General features: G+C 36.8%; 1 protein-coding gene and 1 pseudogene across 1 annotated transcript; both read right to left on the bottom strand.

The window, feature by feature from the left end:
- Nucleotides 1–379: 379 nt before the first annotated feature.
- Nucleotides 380–6,474, bottom strand: LOC117909256 (annotated as a pseudogene).
- Nucleotides 6,475–6,500: 26 nt separating this feature from the next.
- Nucleotides 6,501–17,580, bottom strand: LOC117909255 (truncated FRIGIDA-like protein 1). Its single transcript, XM_034823209.1, has 3 exons — nucleotides 16,577–17,580; nucleotides 7,228–7,403; nucleotides 6,501–7,145 (listed from the first exon to the last, which is right to left on the bottom strand). The coding sequence occupies exons 1-3, from the start codon at nucleotides 17,484–17,486 to the stop codon at nucleotides 6,630–6,632; spliced, it is 1,602 nt and encodes a 533-aa protein (XP_034679100.1). The 5' UTR covers nucleotides 17,487–17,580; the 3' UTR covers nucleotides 6,501–6,629.
- Nucleotides 17,581–18,862: the final 1,282 nt, after the last annotated feature.

Below are 18,862 nucleotides of genomic sequence, written 5' to 3'. Positions count from 1 at the left end.
ACCATCCCCTACCCAAACCCCCCCTTTCTCCAACATTTGAGCAAGGCTCCTCCAGCTCCACTGTCGGTTTCAGTATTGATGAACTTAATCTGAGAACATCTATCATACTAACAACATTTGAGCCCTAGATCCATACCTGGTTGTCCAATCACCCAAGCTTCAGTTTCACCTCTGCTGCCTCTTTCACCCTTTTTTTTCTTGCCCCAGTCAGGAAGGAGGCAAAACCAGGCAAACCTGTGATGTCTATATTCAAGATTGTGCTGACAACAAGCACAGCACAAGACAACAAGCACATAAATGACATTAATAAACCAGATAGTTTTCTACAAAAATGCCTTCCTTTCAGTGAGCTTTATGCAGAAATCAAATTCCCATATAATTGACAAGGGTAAAAACATAATGAAAAGTTTCATTTACATATGGCATCCACTTTCTAGACGCCCAAATATGAATAATCCCACAACAAACAATTTATCAAAGACCATAAAAGAGGTTTATGTGAAAAAAAGAATGTACACTACACTGACCATTTCCTGCAATTCTTCCCCCCTCCTTGGATCCTAGGAGCAAGGAAGGAAGGGCTTTACCTGCATAACCTGGGGAGGATAGAAACTTCTGGTTTTTTGTTTTTGTACACTAGTTGCTTTACAACAATCACAGTAATCTAAAAACACAATGTGCTTTCTAACAGCTAGAGTTTAGACAAAGATATGTACCAACCAAAATTATACCATCACAGAGAACATTATCAAGAACTACTGGGATAGTAAGTCCGATGGTAATGAGGCTGCAAATTATATCCACCGAGACCAGATGGCCTATCAAAATAACCAGATGGTATTCGCATCTGTGAATCCAATGCTTGAACATGTGGCCTAGCAGGGCTAAGGTTCCCAGGGAAACTCATAGGAACGCCAGCAGAACAATACAGACCAGCTGATGGGGCTGTGTACCGAGCAGTGGGAGGTGTTGGACCTGTCAACCCCTGGAGCTCAATTGATGAGCTCAAGTATGGTACAGAACGATCTGGCAAGAAACCTGCTGACTATAAATGTGACTGGTTGAAAGGATTAATAGTTGAACTGGCACCAGCGACGCTTGGGACAGCTGCACCAGCTGGCTTGGTCCATGGATGCTTGCTTCCAAGTTCCTGCTGCTGCTGATGCCTGGGAGCAAGGGCAGCTGCAGAGCGTTTCCTGTCTTTCATCTCTCTTTCTAGCATCTTAATACGCATTTCAAGGTGTTCCCGAGGGTATTCAGCTTCAAGTTTGTATTCTTCAAGGCAAGAAATTATTTGTTTCAATATACTGATTTCTGCACCTGTGGCCCCATTCTGCTTGAGAAAATTAATGAGTATCCACTCAGATGACTGTTTGAGTTTGAACTCTTATCTGAAGAATCATACAAGGAGATCAGAATTACCAGATATTGAAGAGAATGATTCCAGCTGTCGTAAACATTCTGTGCAAGGTTCTCAAACTTCTTTACATGGGCTTTCAAGATGGGAGCAGGGGGGCACTTGTCAGTCAAGCTCAAATTCACAAAGAAATTTGACAGCAATAATATGTTTGCCCTTGCTCATAAGTTTTTCAACAAGATATGTCACAATCAAACCAAGTATTGGAGTACTGTCAGACTCGATTCAGGGAAGACAGACAACAAAAAGTATGCATTTGATTCTATGGATGAAAAAGGTATGTAATTCCAGGACATATAATGCCTCATCAACTAGTACAATGCTTGGATCGATCTGAAAAAAGGAATGAAAAATTGACAGGTGTTGTCAACCTTGCTCTGAATGAAGTTTATGCACCATAAATGCAAACTTGTGCTTGAGGTCATAATTTGACAAAAGCGACCCACCAGTTCTCTCCCTATTCTTCTTTCATTTTCATAATATTTTGCTTCTATAAAGGCTCAATGTTCAGGATTTCAATCCCTAATGGCTACCAGGGGAGCCTCCCTGACCATAAAATATTTTTAAATCCATTTACCTTTTAGCCCTCATAAAATGTTCCTAGATCAATTTACCTTTTCGCCCTGAGACAGCGTGCAAATTAGCTTTCCTCTTTCATGTAAATTTTAAATTTCCTCAATACATCTACAAGTCCATCATGTCCATAAAAAAATCCAAGTGCAGCAGAAATAGCTTATATTATCATACTGAAGCAAGAAGATGCTTCCTGCATGTAACTTTTTTGTCACGGGCACAAAATTCTTAAGCCAGTTTTTGCATCCATGTGGCACTTAGAAGCCCTCTAAGCCAACCTGCACTATTCCCACACGAGATGTACCGGAGACTAACCCATAGAAGGCACACAAGATCATAGGGCACCAACCCCAACCTGTATTTTATTACCATAAGAATACAAGACATGGTTTTCACCAAGACTCCCACAATCTCTTTGGTGAGTTCATGCTTACTCTAAACTCTCTGCCAAGAGGCTCTCTAGTCCTCCCTTTTTATAGAGTGGTGCCACCCACTTCTTGTTAGACTAGGAGTACACAAACCTAGTTCTACTTGGACTCTTATTCATAGGTTGTGGCACCAACCACTCCTACTTGGACTAGGGACAAGCAATCCTAGTCCTACTCAAACCGCATTTCCAACAGGAATCCAAACTTCTACTCATACCCAACTTGCAATCCTGCTTTGAATCCAACTCTTCATGTTGTTGCTGCTTGCAGCTCATGTGCATGCCCAGCCCTCTCTTAGTCTGCACATCTGGGTAACATCCATGCCGAGGCAACATGCTCTTGCATCCATTTGTATTGCCATTATGGCACCATGCCCTAGCCAAGCCATCTCTTGGGGCAGCAACAAGTCATGGCATTGCACCCATGACTCCTCATCTCTGTGCACAAGGCATTGTGCCCTTGTGCCAAGCCTTAGGCATCCCATCTATGTTGACATCGTTGTTGCTGCATCAATATGCATCATCCAAGTCTCTCTCGGTGCTGCAACATGCCATGGCATTATGCCCATGGGTCACCAAGCCGTCTCCTTGCACAAGGCATTGTGCCACCTTGTCGTGTCAAGGGTCACTCATGGGGCCAACGTGCTGCATGGTCCGTGTCAACGGGCCAACAATTTTCCACTTTATCTGATCCCATTCTACCATATTAGCACAGTTATCTGTTAATATGGAGAAATTGATGACATCAGACCATGTAAGCATCTCAAAGGATTAGAATCTACCACTAGAGACACTATCAAGTGTCACATCACAATGGCAATATGATACCACAGTCTGCTGATTTTTTTTTCCTTAGTTCATCACATATTGGGTGGCTAGCAAAGAACCCACACACACACACGAGCATCCACGCATCCACACACCCACCCACCTTATGTTCAAGACAAATCTTCCTCTCTATAATGCACATGAGCAGAGAGAGAGAGACACACACAGGCATCCACACACCCACCCACCCACGTTATGTTCAAGACAAATCTTCCTCTCTGTAATGCACATGAGCAGAAGCCATGACGGTATCTATTGCCATGGGTTCTCAATCAAATAGAAAATAACTTATAATTTATAAAACATACAATTTGACTCCCTTTTTCCTCAAAATATTATCTTCTATGAACTGCTGGTGAAACTTTTACCACTAGACAATTTTAACAACCTTCATTCCATAAACCATATAGCAACTATTAATGAACGCATGATCAATACATGAACTAAAACATTCTTTTACCATTACCATATAAAATAATATAGTACTTAAATTAGCATATAAAACACTGTATATGGTACCATTACCATATAAAATAACATATTACTTAAATTGATGCAATTCATACCACAATAATAAATTATTGAATTTTCACCTTTTCTTTTACCAATTTCGAACCCATTATCATATAAGGCAGATTGACGCAATTCATAAGCCAATGGGCATTTAAATAATAAATCATTCTTATATATAATAATACATTACCACCTTTCTTCAAATTCCCAATCTCAATCACTAGTAACTGCAATACGAAGAGAAAAAAAGAGACTAACCACAACACAAAGAGAGAAAGAGACCGAGGAGGTGAGGAGGGTAGTCGCTGACTCGGTATACCCAATTTGGCCTCCTCTTCTACAAAGCACACCCACACCACACCAATGAGATCACAAAGACAAAGCAAAGAAAGGCGAGACCAACATGCAAAGATCGCCGTTGATGGAAGAATTTGGTTTTTTTTTCCCACCACAATGACATCTTCGACACGAAAACACTACAGTCCATTCATGATCATTGTGAGGATGTCATCTTTCGTCTTCTTCTTCTTCATGGATAAGAGTCATAGATCTTTCTAAACTTTTCTTTTGATGAGAATCTCTATTTTTCATAGATTTCTCAGTTTTAGTTGTTGTTTAATGTTCTTTTGTCATGATTTAGAGGGGGGGAAATGATTTATGGGTTTAACTGGAGAAATTTTCGATAACTCGAAGGTTTAACCTATTTTTTTCATGGTTCAATATCACAGTATTGGTCATTGACTCAAGGGGTTTTGAGGCACATCAGTCTTGGCATCTCAACTAAGTATCGAGCGATAAGCAAATTGGTCAATGACTCGAGTTGATCAAATTGATAAAGTTACATGATTCAAAATTCATTCATAATATTCTTTAAAAAACATTTTTCTATATATTTATATCAAAATTTAAATAATAAATAGGAAAAAAAATTCAAAAAATAAATTTATATATCTTTCTAAAAAAATCAAAAGCATATGATATAATATAATTTGATCTAAAAAATTAAATATCATTATATATGATAATATACATTATAAATATTATAAAAATATTAAATTGGGTTTGGATTAAGTTCGACTTGTTCGAACCTAAACCCAAAGCCAATTCAAATTGAGCTTAGGTTAAAAAAACATAACCGAAACTCAATCCAAGTATTGAAAATGATTCACCAAACTCACTCAAATGTTGAGTTCAGATCGGGTCAAGTCGTGTCAACCCAACCAAGTTGCACCTCTAGCATCAACCACTAAGAGGGTATCACAAAAACAATGAAATCGTCCTAGGCTACATAAATCATTGAACTTGGTAAAAGATAATATCATGTAATTTCATCAATATAAGCATTGGCACAAGCGACAAATTTTTTCATGCAAAATTGTCATATGATATAGGCATAAAATTAAATTGCATTGAATCAGCGACAAAGAGCTGTTATATAAACAATAAAATTAGCCCACGAGCTACATATATCGCAATCAACAAAAAGCATCCTACAAGCAATGAACATTTCCATATTAAAAAAAATTAAGAGAAAACTTCCAAACTTACAAACTTCCTGAAATACACACCTGGAACTTTATCCACGCAATTAAGCCTGCAACACAAAGGAAATCCTTGTTGCCGATTCTTCACAACAACATTGGCCAAAAATTCAACATACTCGCTGCTATCAAAATCTGAACCCATTCCATAAGCTGCCAGGAGATGCAAAAACCCTAGAAAGTCATTACTTGTCACAGCTCAACGATTTATCTTCCCCTTCCACTCCTGAGCCAAGTACTTCGCTCTCTGCATCACATCCGCCTTAATCTCAGGCAAAACTGCCGTCAATTGCTCCAACAAAAGCAAACGAGTTTTCATCAAAGAACCCAGTTTGTTACCCTCGTTATCAACCTCGTTTGGCGGGAAAAATTCTTGCAAAGCATCCAGAACCAGCTTGGCCGGGACCGGGGCGACCCGGAAAGCATCGGGCAATTCGGATGCTATTTCTTGGCGGTCCTTACTGTGGTCGATGATGTAGCGTGTGAGGCCATTGGCATCCATGTTGGAGCATAGGAGTTTCAACCGGGGGTGAGATGGAGGGACATACTTTTGGAGGATTTCGGGAACGACGTCGTTTTGGCATTGGAGTAGGTCGAATTGGCGGGTGAGAGAGGATTGGATGGAGGAGAAGTGAGAATCAATGTCGGACCAGGTAAGAGTGAAGGAGGAGGGAGAAGAGGAGTGGGCTTGGAGGTCTTCGAAGGCTTTGCGAAGTTCTTCCTTCTTCTCGTCGATGAGTGTGAGCCCTAATGCGATTGTCTTCAGTGTCGCCATTAAAGAACAAAGAAACCAGAACAAAAAACCTAGGAGAGAAAGAAAGACGGCAGAAGTTACAAACGGTAGAAAAACGACGCCGTATTAGACAGGGTAAAACGATGTCGTTTGCCGAAAATTTGCAGTCTGCAGAGAGAAGTACGGTTAAAAACTTGTATAATTGTGTCCAGCCTGAAGTGAAAGACGTCATAACGATGTCGTTTTGAGATGTGTACCTGACTCTGGGCCCGGGATTGTGAGGAGGCTTTGTTGAATGGGCCAAGCACATCCCATTAGCATTGGACATCTGATATGTATATGAGACCTCCACGGTGGATGGGTTGGGCTGGAAAATGATGTGGCCCAGAATAGGATAACTAACACACCCAAAAAATCGACCATGCCACAGGAAATATTTTCAGGATTGACCCAAAAATCTCTACGCCATTAGCAAAATGATTTATTTAAGAAAAAATGTGGCACTATACAAGTATACAGACATCCACACATCTAACCTACCATCTAATTTCTGTAAAAGAAATGAAGGACAAAAAACATAAAGAGTACCACCAAGAACTACTGATGAAAGTAAGCTGGAGGGTAGAGAGACTGCAAACCGTATCCACCATGAGCAAACGGCATTGGCAGCTGCGGTTCCATTGGGTGTAAATGGGGCATAGGAGGGCCAAGGTTCCCAGGGAAGCCCATGGGGACTCCTGCAAAGCCATACAGCCCAGCTGATGGGTTCATGAATGGAACAGGACCATCTGGCACCAAACCCGGTGCCTGCAAATGAGGTTGTTGGAATGGAGCAGCTGTTGAACTGGTACCTGCTGCACCGCTTGGGACTGAGGGACTTGCTGTTGCCGTTGTCTGAGCCTGCTTGCTTTTTTGCTTCTTCTGCTGCTTAGGCCTGGGAGCAGGGGCAAGTGCAGGGCGCTTTTTGGCAGCCGTCCTGGCGGCCATTTGGCTCTCGAGCTTCTGAATGCGCTCTTCAAGGGGGGCCCCAGGGTATTCATTGTTGAGATCGTAGTCTTTAATGTACTTAGTCACTAGTTTCAATGCACTGATTTCTTTGCTTGTGGCTTCATTCTGCTTTAGAAAATTAATGAGCATGCACAGGCATTGAGTTTGAACTGTTATCCTAAGAATAATGTGAGGAGATCAGAATTACCACTGACTGAAGAGAATGCTTTCCATCTTTGCGAACTTTTCTAGCAACATCCCTGGACGACTCCACAATGTCTTTCAAGATGGCGATTAACGGAAACTTGTGAGTCAGCTTAAATTCTAAAACAAATTTAACTGCCAGATTTGGCTTGCCACTGCCAATGAGATTTTGAATAAGATCTGCAGTAATTAAAATATGCATATTCATTAGATTCCACTCGAAAGAAGACAAAGAAGACAACCAAAAGATAATTATTGGAAGCATAGAGCAAAAGGTAAGCACTTCTTTGGACAAAAATGCAGTCATCAATGACTAATGCTTGGATGATCTGACAAAAACCATGAGAATGGTCAGCTGTTGTCAACTTTGCTCTGAATGTTCATGCATCACAAACGCAAACTTGGGTCCCTATAGCAACCATGTGTTTGTAATACAACAAAAGCGGTTTCCCTATTCTATCCAATATTTTATCTCATCCCTATTATATTTCGCTTCTTTTAAGGCTAAGCAGTTCAGGATTTCAATCCCTAATCACGAGTAGCAGAGGAACCTCCATAACCCTAAATATTTCTACATCAGTTCACCAGTTTGCTCTGTCATATTAGGAGTAAATTAGCTTCACTGTTTCATAATCAACTTTGAATTTCTTTAGTACATGTAGCATTCCATCATATTCATAAAGACTCCAACTACAGTTGAAAACTTAGATTATTATAATACAACAAGATAAAGTGACAAGATGCTTCTTTTCACCCATTTCCTGATGTAATTTTTTTTTTATCTTATCTTTCCCTTCTTACTATTATACCGAAGTCATCAGTTGCATAATAATCACATTGGGGGTCGTGTAAGCATTACAAAGAATCAAAACCCACCTAGGAAAATAAATAAATAAATAAAATATGAAAAACAGAAGCACAGAAAAGGAAGCAATGAACGAAAGTGATGAGGAAAAAATGGAGAAAGAAAGCAAAGGAAGTGAAGGCAAATTCGGTGTGTGCACATGTTTGTGTGAAGAGAGACAGATAGGCAGACAGACAGGATGCTGCTAGAAAAACAGAAATTCCCACTTTCATCAGCTTCACTAACCCTTATCATCCTGATGTCATCATCTTCAACTTCTTCAATCCATTCCCAAAAGATCATAAGCTTGTTCTGATATGCAAATTTATATAGCCTAGGGATTTTCTAGGATCTAAGCCCCTCAATGGGAACCTTTTTTTTCATAAATGGATCCTATATCAACTAGTTCAACCCGAAATCATTTCAAAATAGTAAAGCAAAGGGGTTAGGGCAATAAACTCACAAAATGAGTTATGCATAAAATTGTTAACTAGTAAGAAAATGATTATGAGATCACAAATTAGCACTAAATGAGCACTTGACAGTCCATATAATAATCCATAATTCTAAACTCAATGGAAGAAAACACTACAACACAACTGTCCTTTCTCAGCAAAGCTTTATTTAATCAGTAATCATAGGGGTTATTCTAAAGTTTAAAATTGAATTAAAGAGATGGGGAACAACATTGGAAATATCCTTTGAAGACTTACAAGAGAAGCGCAAAGGTTTGTTCCAATGGCCAAACCTTAATTTGAGACAGTAATGATGATTAAAGTTCATCTTGGGGGTTGCCATGGTTTGTTAAATTCTATTTTGGTTGGTAGTTGACTTTTTATCAAAGTTTCTACCTTTTTTAGTCTAAGAAAATAGAAAATTTTCTATTTCTTTTAGGTCTAAATAATACTCCTTTTCCATATCTTTTCCTATTTTTGCAAAGAAAGAGAAAGAATTAGGAAAATTGTCTTATTAAGGGTCATAAGAGACTACTGTATATTGCATAAAAGATAGAAATGTTTTGATTTTCTGGCTCAATCTTTGAGCCTTACCAGAATTCAAGAACAAAAGTTAGCTGTAACAATCCAACTCCACATGCTTAGTGCTATCATGATGAACAAGATTTTTAGCAATACTGATTGTAGCCAAATTGTCACAGAACACCTTCATTAGCTTCTTTTGTTGAAATTTATAATTTATCAAGCAATCTTTTCAATCATATACTTCAGTTAAAGCCCTATACTCTACCTAGACAATACTCCTTGTAACAACAAATTGCTTCTTGCCATGCCAAGCCACCAAGTTTTCCCGTACATAGGTGCAATAGCCAGTGGTTGACCTTCCGTCTATAATTGATCCAACCTAATCAGCATTTGAGTAGACTTCAACTTCCTCACTTGTTCCTTTTCGAAAAAATATTCTTTTTCCAAGAGCCATTTCTAAGTATCAACAGATCCTATAAACTGCTTCAAGATGTTCTTCATTGGGCTTATTGGGTTCGTTCATGAATTGACTTACAACACTAACTGGAAACACATGCTAGGCCTTGTGTGAGAGAGATAAATGAGCTTTCCAACAAGTTGTTGATATCTTCCTATGCCAACTAGAAGACTATCTTCTTTTAAACTAATCTTATAATTTGATTCCATCGAAGTGTCTATAGGTTTGCATCCTAACATTCCAGTTTCTTTCAGTACATCCAAGATGTACTTACGTTGAGAAACCACAATGCTTTTTATTTTAATAAGAAACCTCCATGCCTAGAAAGTATCTTAAAGTTCCTAGGTCTTTGATTTCAAATTCTCTAGCAAAAGCTTCCTTTGAGCACTCCATTTCTTCAATATAATCCCAATCACAATAATATCGTCAACATAAACAATGAGAATAGCAATCTTCCCATTTAGAGAGAATTTGGTAAATAAGGTATGATCAGCTTGTCCCTGAGAGTACTCATGCTCCTTGACTGCTTTTGTGAATCTGTCAAACCATGCTTTATGCGATTGCTTAAGACCATACAGAGACTTTCAAAACTTGCACACTTTGTTAACATTGCTTCTTGTCTTAAAACCGGGTGAAATTTTCATGTACATTTCCTTTTCCAAGTCATCATTGAGGAAAGCATTTTTAACATCTAATTGATGAAGGGACCAATCTAGGTTAGCTTCTAAGTATAACAAAACCTGAATTGTATCGAGCTTAGCAACAAGAGCAAAAGTCTCTTGGTAGTCTATGTCATATGCATGAGTGAATCCCTTAGCAACAAGCCTTGCTTTATAGAAATTTATACTTCTATCCGGCTTATGCTTAATGGTGAAAATCCACTTGCATCCAACTAGTCATTCCCCTTCTAGTAAATCCGAAAGTTCTCAAGTACCATTTCTTTTTAAAGCACTGATTTCTTCCCAATGGTGGCCTTCCATTCTGATTTTCTTATAGCATCATGAATACTCTGTGGAATTTCTACATGGGATAGATTTGTGACAAATGCCTGATATTTTGGTGATAGACCATCATAGGCAACAAAATTGTAGATAGAATGTTGGGTACATGCTTTCACACCTTTCCTTAACGCAATAAGAACATCAAGATCATCATTAGCAGTACTATCAATCTAAATTTCATGAAAACTGTTACCTGGACTATTTGGACTCAAATTGGATTCATGTTTTTGCTCAGGAGGTGGGTGATCCTCTATTTCCCTTAAGGTCTTTTCCTCCTTGAATAAACACAGAGCTTGTTATCAATTTCAAGTTGAGTATGGATAGGAGTGACTGAATCCTGGCTGTTAGGCAAAACAAAACTAATTCAGTGATGATGATGTTAGGCTTAGTTTCTAGTGGAATTGAGGTAATGAAGGTGGGCTCGGTCTTGGTTTCTAATGGAATGGAAGTAGTAAGCCAAAAATTACTTTCTTGTACAGCTGAGTTCTTCCCCTGAATATAAGTTTTTGGTCCATATGATTGGTTTTCAAAAAGGTTACATCTATGAAAGCATGGTTGTTAACTCGTAAAATGTATCGTGTATCATTTTTTTACTTTTTGTATTGTGTATCATAAGTTTTTTATATAGTGGAAAATAAATAGAGAAATATGTATATGTGTATATATTTATTGAAAGTATAAAGTAATATATAACCAATTCTATGGAAGATAGGAAGATCTAAAAAGTTAAACTATATCATATCATATGAAAACATTAAATGTTAAAGTTTTGACAAATTTTGATTAATAAAATATAACTTTAATAGATAGATTCATCATATAATCCATAAAAATAAACGTATTCAATTTTTAGCTATTATTTTTAGTTCCAAATTTAAACATATATATAACACGTATATATATATATAAGAAAAACTAATATTTAAGTAAAAAAATCCATTCACTAATCACCATCATTTTCATTGTCAACATTCAAACCATTCAAATGAAAAATTTTCAATATTCATTATAAAAATAAACTTACTTGACTTCCAATATAGTATTTGACAACAAGAATGTAGTTTTTCATGTAAGATTATTTACCTATTTCTCCTTTTTACAATCAATTTTTAATATTTTATTATATATTTTAAACAATTAATATAATATTCTTTTAACAAAAAAAAAATAATATGATTTAAAAAATAAATTAATTAATTTGATTTTTTTTTTAAAAAAAAATTATAGAAAATAGTTGAAGATGTATGTATCATCGTATCGTAATATCACGTACCCTATCGTATGTTGTATTTGTACTAAAGTAAGATATAGATTGTGATATGTATCAATTTCCATAAAAAAATGTATTGTATCATGTATTATAAGTTTTTAACAACTATGCATGGAAGTGTAGAATTTTCTAGTGATAGGGGAGTAGCATTTGTAACCTTTTTTAGTAGAAGACTAGCTAAGAAAGAGACATTTGATAGTGCTTGTGGACTCGGGTGGAGAAAGGGATGATGTTTGTTGGTTGATCACTATTTGAAGTAGCTCCATTTGCTCTTTACTAAACAAAGTAGCCTCAGGTGTAGATTTCTTCTCTTCAATGAAAGTGAAGCCACGACTTTTAGCAGAACCTCTCAGTTTTCAGTCAACTAGCTTGTTATGCAACTTCTAGCAAATGTCCTTCGTGTGTTCGGGTTTTCTACAATTGTCACACCATGGTCTTCCTCCCTTCCTTGGCTAGTTATTGTGGTGAGTAGGATTGGTTCCACAAGTTGCTAGGACAAATCCTTCATTCAGGTTTAATGGAACTTGGTTTCCCATCATAATCTTCTTTCTACTTTCCTCTTTGGGAAACTCGAAAAAAACTTCTCCAGTTGGAGGAAAAGGCTTAATTCCAAGGATTCTTCCTCTTACTTCTTCCAAATTTTTGTGAAGCACAAACAAGAATTTAAAAACTCTTTCTTTCTCAACAATCTTTTTATACTTGAGACAACATTTTGAACAACCAAATTTAGCATTATCAAAGAGATCCATTTGCTTCCTGTGAGTGTTTAGCTGGGTTGGCAATTCCGAACACAATTCCTAAGTGTCTCCTAACTCGATTTTTCCAATCCTTCTTTGGACCACTTGCCTAATGAGGATCAAGTTGTTGAATTTGTCAAGAGACTAAGGTATGTAGCTGAGGTTGGAGTTGGATGGAATTGAATCAATCATATTATTTAAATGTTATTTTACTTAAAATATTTTTTAAGGAGTTAGGAAGGTTTGGAAGCAATTTTTTTACTAAGTGTTCAAAATGTTATGTTCCAGGATCGATCCAGCTTACACTTTTTTATGAAATCTCATCCATTGGATCAAGGGTTTCCTTTATTTAAAAACCCAAGACTTGCTTCCTGTGAAGGAGAGAAAGACACAGCAACAGTCATCCCCTTTGGTTCTCTTCTCCTTTCCTATTTTGGGGTGTTTGATTGCCAAGAAAATCCAACTTTCCTATTGTTTTCCAAACTGTTTTCAATGGATTTTCTTGAGAAAAAGATGGGTTCATACTTCATTCATTCATCTCTCAATTTCTAGTCTATTTGGGTTTGGGTAAAAACCTATTTTCTTCTTGTGTGGATTCAAGAAGAGGTCGAGATCGAACTTGATGTGAACTCTAAGTGTGCTTCATAAGAAAAATGTGAGAAGCTAAAAGTGAAAGATACTAATCAAATGGTCCATGAAGGATTGGTTAGCATGATTTATATTAAGTTTTTGTTCTTCATAGTGGATGTTTTCGATCGGTTGTAGGCCCGTGATTTTTTGTCTCTTTGAAGGTTTTCCACCTTAAAATTTGGTATCACTGTCTCTTTCTCTCATTCTACTCTTTGATTTATTTTCAATTTTTGATATCATTGGTTACTTAGGCATATATGTTGAATGGAAGAAAAATGAGTTGAAATAGGTGTTGATTATCCATTGGATATCTTGAATAATTTTTATGTTCGTTTTGGTTAATGATATCTTGTAGTAATTGGAAATGAGTTAAGGAGAGAATTGTTCTTATGAATTAATTTTGAGGAGTGTTGAAGCATTTGCATGTGAATTGCATTTATAAATTGTTGGGAAGGTGTTATTGCATCCATACTTGCTTGTGAATTTTATGCTTTGTTGAAAAGTTGTTGGAAGAGAAGTTTGTTAACATTGAGGAATTCTAAGGTTAGATAATTTTGTTAAGAGATTTTTTAAAATTGTTCAACAACACCTATTCACCAACCCCCCCTCCTAGGTGTAGTCCATCATTAAGATTCACCTTTCACTTCCGATATCTATTTAGAGTATTGAGTAAGTTTTCTTTAACAGAGATCGTTTAGGATACCTTTTTACCTCAAATAATCCAAATGTGTTATCATTATCTGAGTAGGTTTCCTTTCCAGCATCCCAAATTCTCTTGGTCATCTTGTAGTACATAAAGTCTTCTCCGATTTTTTTGGTCATGGAATTGATTAACCATGACATCACCATGCTATTTTTAGATTTCCAGTCCTTGTACTTCGGATCTCTATTGATGGAGTGACGGTAGCCTCGACGAGAAAATCATCATTTCCTTTCCCGCAAATGAAATCTCCATTAAAGGAAATAATTTTCACTCAACTTATGCCTAGTAATCGGCAAAACCAAACTTTCTAATCTACCACTCCTAGTTAGAGGACACGTTCAAAGTGGAGGTTGTGTCCAGAGTGGTCATTCTGTATTTCACCATTTGGATAGTGATAGGTACAGATTTGGCTCTAATACCATATTGAGATTTAGAGAGGAAAACCCTAATTTTTCTTATATCACATAAACAACAGAAAAGGCTAGAATATATAGGAGAAGCATGACAATAGACATGTAATTGAATGCCCACAATTCTAGTAACAAACAATCTCTTAAAATAAGGGATATATACAAAATTAAATAGAGATTTCAAATATAACCATCCTTTCTCTTTATTTAAAATAGTAAATAAAATCAAAATCTAATCCCAAAAGACTAGGAAACTAATTGTTAAAAGTTAGGAATTAAATTGGAAATTTATACACACACTCTCACATATACTCTTAAAATCTTGATCTTTGAATAAGTACCTTATACTGCATTTGATATAATTAAATTGGGAGACCTATGGCCATATCCATCATCCCATAGTTGAACCTTGCAAGACTATATTCCCTTAAACTCTAAGTCTACATATATGTGTGTGTGTGTGTAGGCTTCTGCACACCCATGTGTGTGCATGCGTGTGCCCACATGTACATTTGCATGTGAAAAACTAACCTGATGGTCGAGACTTTGAAAAACAAAACTCTCGAGCTTTTTCACATATTCCTTAACCTTTTTATTATTTTAAAGCACACATTTATCCGACACATAACCAAGAGTATCAACTTAAAAATAATAATTTTTAATATTTGCTTTTTATGCATTTATTTTAAATTAATAAATGAATTGCATGCATAAGATATGTGTCTTACAACTATATTTACTAAGCTTCTATGGAAGATATTCTCATCTTACCACCTATGCCCTTTTATTGTTGTAATCAATTTGAATTAATACAATATCTAAACGTATACCAAAATTGTAGTTTTTAGATGTAATTTTTGAATTTATACTCTAGCTGTAATTTTTAAATTTCCTAGATATGGTTTCTTTCTTTTTCAAAATGTGGTTTCAATTTGACTAATAAAAATAAAATAAAATAACTACATGACTCTTAGGGGGCATCAAAGAGAATATTTCCGAAAACTCTCAATAGCAATAAAATGTCAAACCTTTGTTGTAAACAAAATCCTATTTTAATAAATCAATGATATTTGTTAATCAATTTTTAGTCAAGCCTTTAGAAATGCTAGCAAGGTGGTATTCTAATCCATAGCCTTCCCTCACTAGTCTAGAGCACCAGTCCCCCTCTTCCTGCCCAAACTACCCAACTATCACCAGTTTCTAGAGGGAATCCCATTCAATCACAAATTTCCAGCACCACTAACTGAGAAGAGCATTGTTTAGAGCAGGCATGTTTCTAATACCCAGACACCTTGAATAATTCATTGTTGATGTGACGTCCTCCATATTTTTTGAACTTCTGATATTTCTCACCGACTCAACTTAGATGGGTAGCCTCTACAGAGATACAACATCACAAAAAATATCATATTTTTGAATTCTAAATCACTAAATCTTCTTTCAACTCCTGAGTTTAAATTAATTAATGCTGCACTCCTGTCTTGAAGATAACTATTTTTGTTTTCAGTGACCCTCTGAATTTCATATATATAACTCTTTTCACTTCATCCTGTTTTGCTGCAGTTGAACTCTTCAATAAGTTTTTCAGCTCATATTTTTCACACCCATTTCAAAGTTCAACTTCCTTTTATAGTTAAAACCATTGCAAACTATCTGATTTAAACAAACAAAGGCCAAACAACACAAGCAAACTCATCATGAATGATAACATCAAAAGATAACATTCCCCAACATGGGAAAAGGAAATTTACAAAACCCATGACAATGTAATCCATGAAAAATAAACCTCACCTGCTGAAACCCACTATCTAGAACCAACAACAAATAGATGCTATATATTGCCATGAAGCCATCAACATAAAAAATAAAACAAAACACATTTGACTGATCTAAGACTGCATTTAGTCAAACACTCAAAACATGATGGCTGAAACGATCAAGCATCCAAATTAGAAGTCATAGCAGTATCCATTGCATTATGTTGTTAGCTAGCTACATAACTCCTTATGCAGATGATTGAAGCCCACTTTGTCATAGGATATCATCTTTTACAAATCATTAGTGAAGATTTTTTCACTTCTATGCACAATAGAATAAACTTCATTGTATTAAACCAACAACAATGAACAAAAACATAATACAGTGAGGAAACTAAAATAGATTTATCAGTATACAAACATGCATTTGGAACAATAAAATAATCAACCAGACTGCAAATAATATTGTTGAATTGGGTGTCATATAATCAATGCAACAACAAAAAGCAACACATAAGCAATAAGCATTTCCATATAAAATTGTGAACCTTCTGAGAAGCATACCGGGAACTTTATCCACCAAATTGAGCCCGCGGCACAAGCCAAAGACTTCCCGATACCGAACAACATCGATCAAAAGCTCAAGAAGCTCAGTACTATCGTAATCCGAGCCCAACCCATACGCCGCAAGAAGATGCAGAAACCCCATAGGCTTTAGCGTGTTGTCTCCAACTTTCACTTTCCCCTTCCACTCCTGCGCCAAACTCTTCGCTCTCTGCCTCACATCCTCACCAATTTCCGGAGAAAACAGCATCAACTGCTCCAACATGAACACGCAGCTCCGCCTCATAGTGTGCAGCTCACTGGATCCATCTTCGTTTGCATTTGACGGGAAAAACCCTGTCAAAGCGTCCAGAACCATCTTTGCCGGGTCCCGTGCTACCTGGAAGGCGTCGAGGAGTTCGGAGCGGAGGGTCTCACGGTCGTTGGGGTGGTCCATAATGTAGCGGCGGAGGGCTTCGGCGTCCATGGCGGAGCAGAGGAGTCTCAGCTGAGGGTGAGATGGATTGGCGTTGTTCTGTGGGGGTCGAGAGACGGCGCTGTTTTGTGTGGGTCGAGAGATGGCACTCTCTTGTGGGGGTAAAGAGACGGCATTGTTTTGTGGGGGTAGAGAAACGGCGTTGTTTTGTGGGGGTAGAGAGACGGCGTTGCTTTGTGCGGGTAGAGAGACAGCGTTGTTTGTGGGAAGAGTGTCGTTTTGAGGAACGCTGTCGGTACGGGACTCAAGGATTTCGAATTGGCGGGTGAGAGATGATTGGATGGAGGAGAAGTGAGCGTCAATGGCGGACCAGGTGAGGGTGAAGGAGGAGAGGGAGGAGGAGTGAGCTTCGAGGTCTTCAAAGGCTTTACGTAGGCTCTCCTTTTTGGCATCGATCAGTTTCAGAGCAGCTGAAATCGTCTTTAGTTCCGCCATTGAAGAACGGAGAAAGCAAACCCTAGTTGCAGAGGCAAACCTAGGAGAAAGTTGTGCAGAGTGAGAAATCGTGAAACGACGACGTTTCGAACTGAAAAAACGGTGTCGCTTTGGCAATTGTGTTACTGCACCATTAAATTTCTCCTTTTTTTTTTTTTTTTTTTCCTTTTTTCCCTTTCTTTCGGGCTTTTCTGTTTTAAGAGTGGGCTTATCATGGGCCAGAGGCCGTAGGAGGCCTAATATGACTTTTGGGCCTCCCAGTAAGATGGGTGAAAAAGCACATAAAGATATAAATTGTTATCCCAAGATTTTCCTAAACGACTAATAATATTATTAACCTCTTTAATGTTAGTTTATTTAACGATGGTTGAAATCATCTGAAAAATGAAGGTCAAGAGGGCATCGTAAGGATATCTTGTGATCATATTTTGTAAGGTTGAATAGTGCACTAAGAGATTATTACATTTTATTTACCTTTTGAAACACCTGACTCATTCAAAATGATCTTAAATTACGTTTTTTTATATAAATTGAATAAAAAATTATTTAAGAAAAAAACATAGTTTGACTTGGTCAAAGACATTTCAAAACGGGCTTCTTTTATTTCGACTTAAATCCCTAGGTTGATTAGTGGAGGTGACCTTTAAGTTATTTTTGCAAGTTTTAGTGATGGCCACTCATTAAGTTGGGAAGCTTAATCAATCAAGTCATTGGTCAATACCTAGGTTAACTGATCAAGTCACTTATTGGTCACCCCCAAATTAGTGGAACAAGCTTTATACCCTCTAACCATTATTTGTTGTACCTTCCTATCACCAATGACTAATACATTGGTCTACCACTCATATTAACTAATTGAGGGAAATTATATCTAAATGGTGAGTTTCGGCACCTTGTATTAATTGTTCAATAACCCTAAGAGATATCATTTTGATTTAAGTAAATTAAAACCAAATTTTGCATATTCTTTAGTACACACGCCGATCCTAGCTTCCTTTGTAATTAAGTTGCGCAAAAAATTGTACTAGGATTAGGGGTGTAAACAAAGTCATAAAAACAAAAAAAAAAAAAATCTAAATCAACCAAAACTAATCATATTGGTTCTATTTTCAATAATAATAATAATAATAATAATAATAAAGTCAGTTTGATTTGAGAATTTTGAAAATTAATCTTGTTGATTCGATTTTTAATTTCTAATCTCCTAATTGATAAAAACTAAACCAAAACTTATATATAATGTTTGATACATAATAAGTTTTTTATTATTATTATATTCTATTAGAGTAATTCATTCTTTTCATATTATGGTCAAATTAATTCCAAATGTATTTAGTATATTTTTAACATCAAATCCAAATTGGTTTCAATTGATT

This window comes from Vitis riparia, chromosome 19 (genome assembly GCF_004353265.1).
Source record: "Vitis riparia cultivar Riparia Gloire de Montpellier isolate 1030 chromosome 19, EGFV_Vit.rip_1.0, whole genome shotgun sequence".
NCBI lineage: Eukaryota > Viridiplantae > Streptophyta > Magnoliopsida > Vitales > Vitaceae > Vitis > Vitis riparia.
This window is presented reverse-complemented; position numbering and strand designations above follow the sequence as displayed.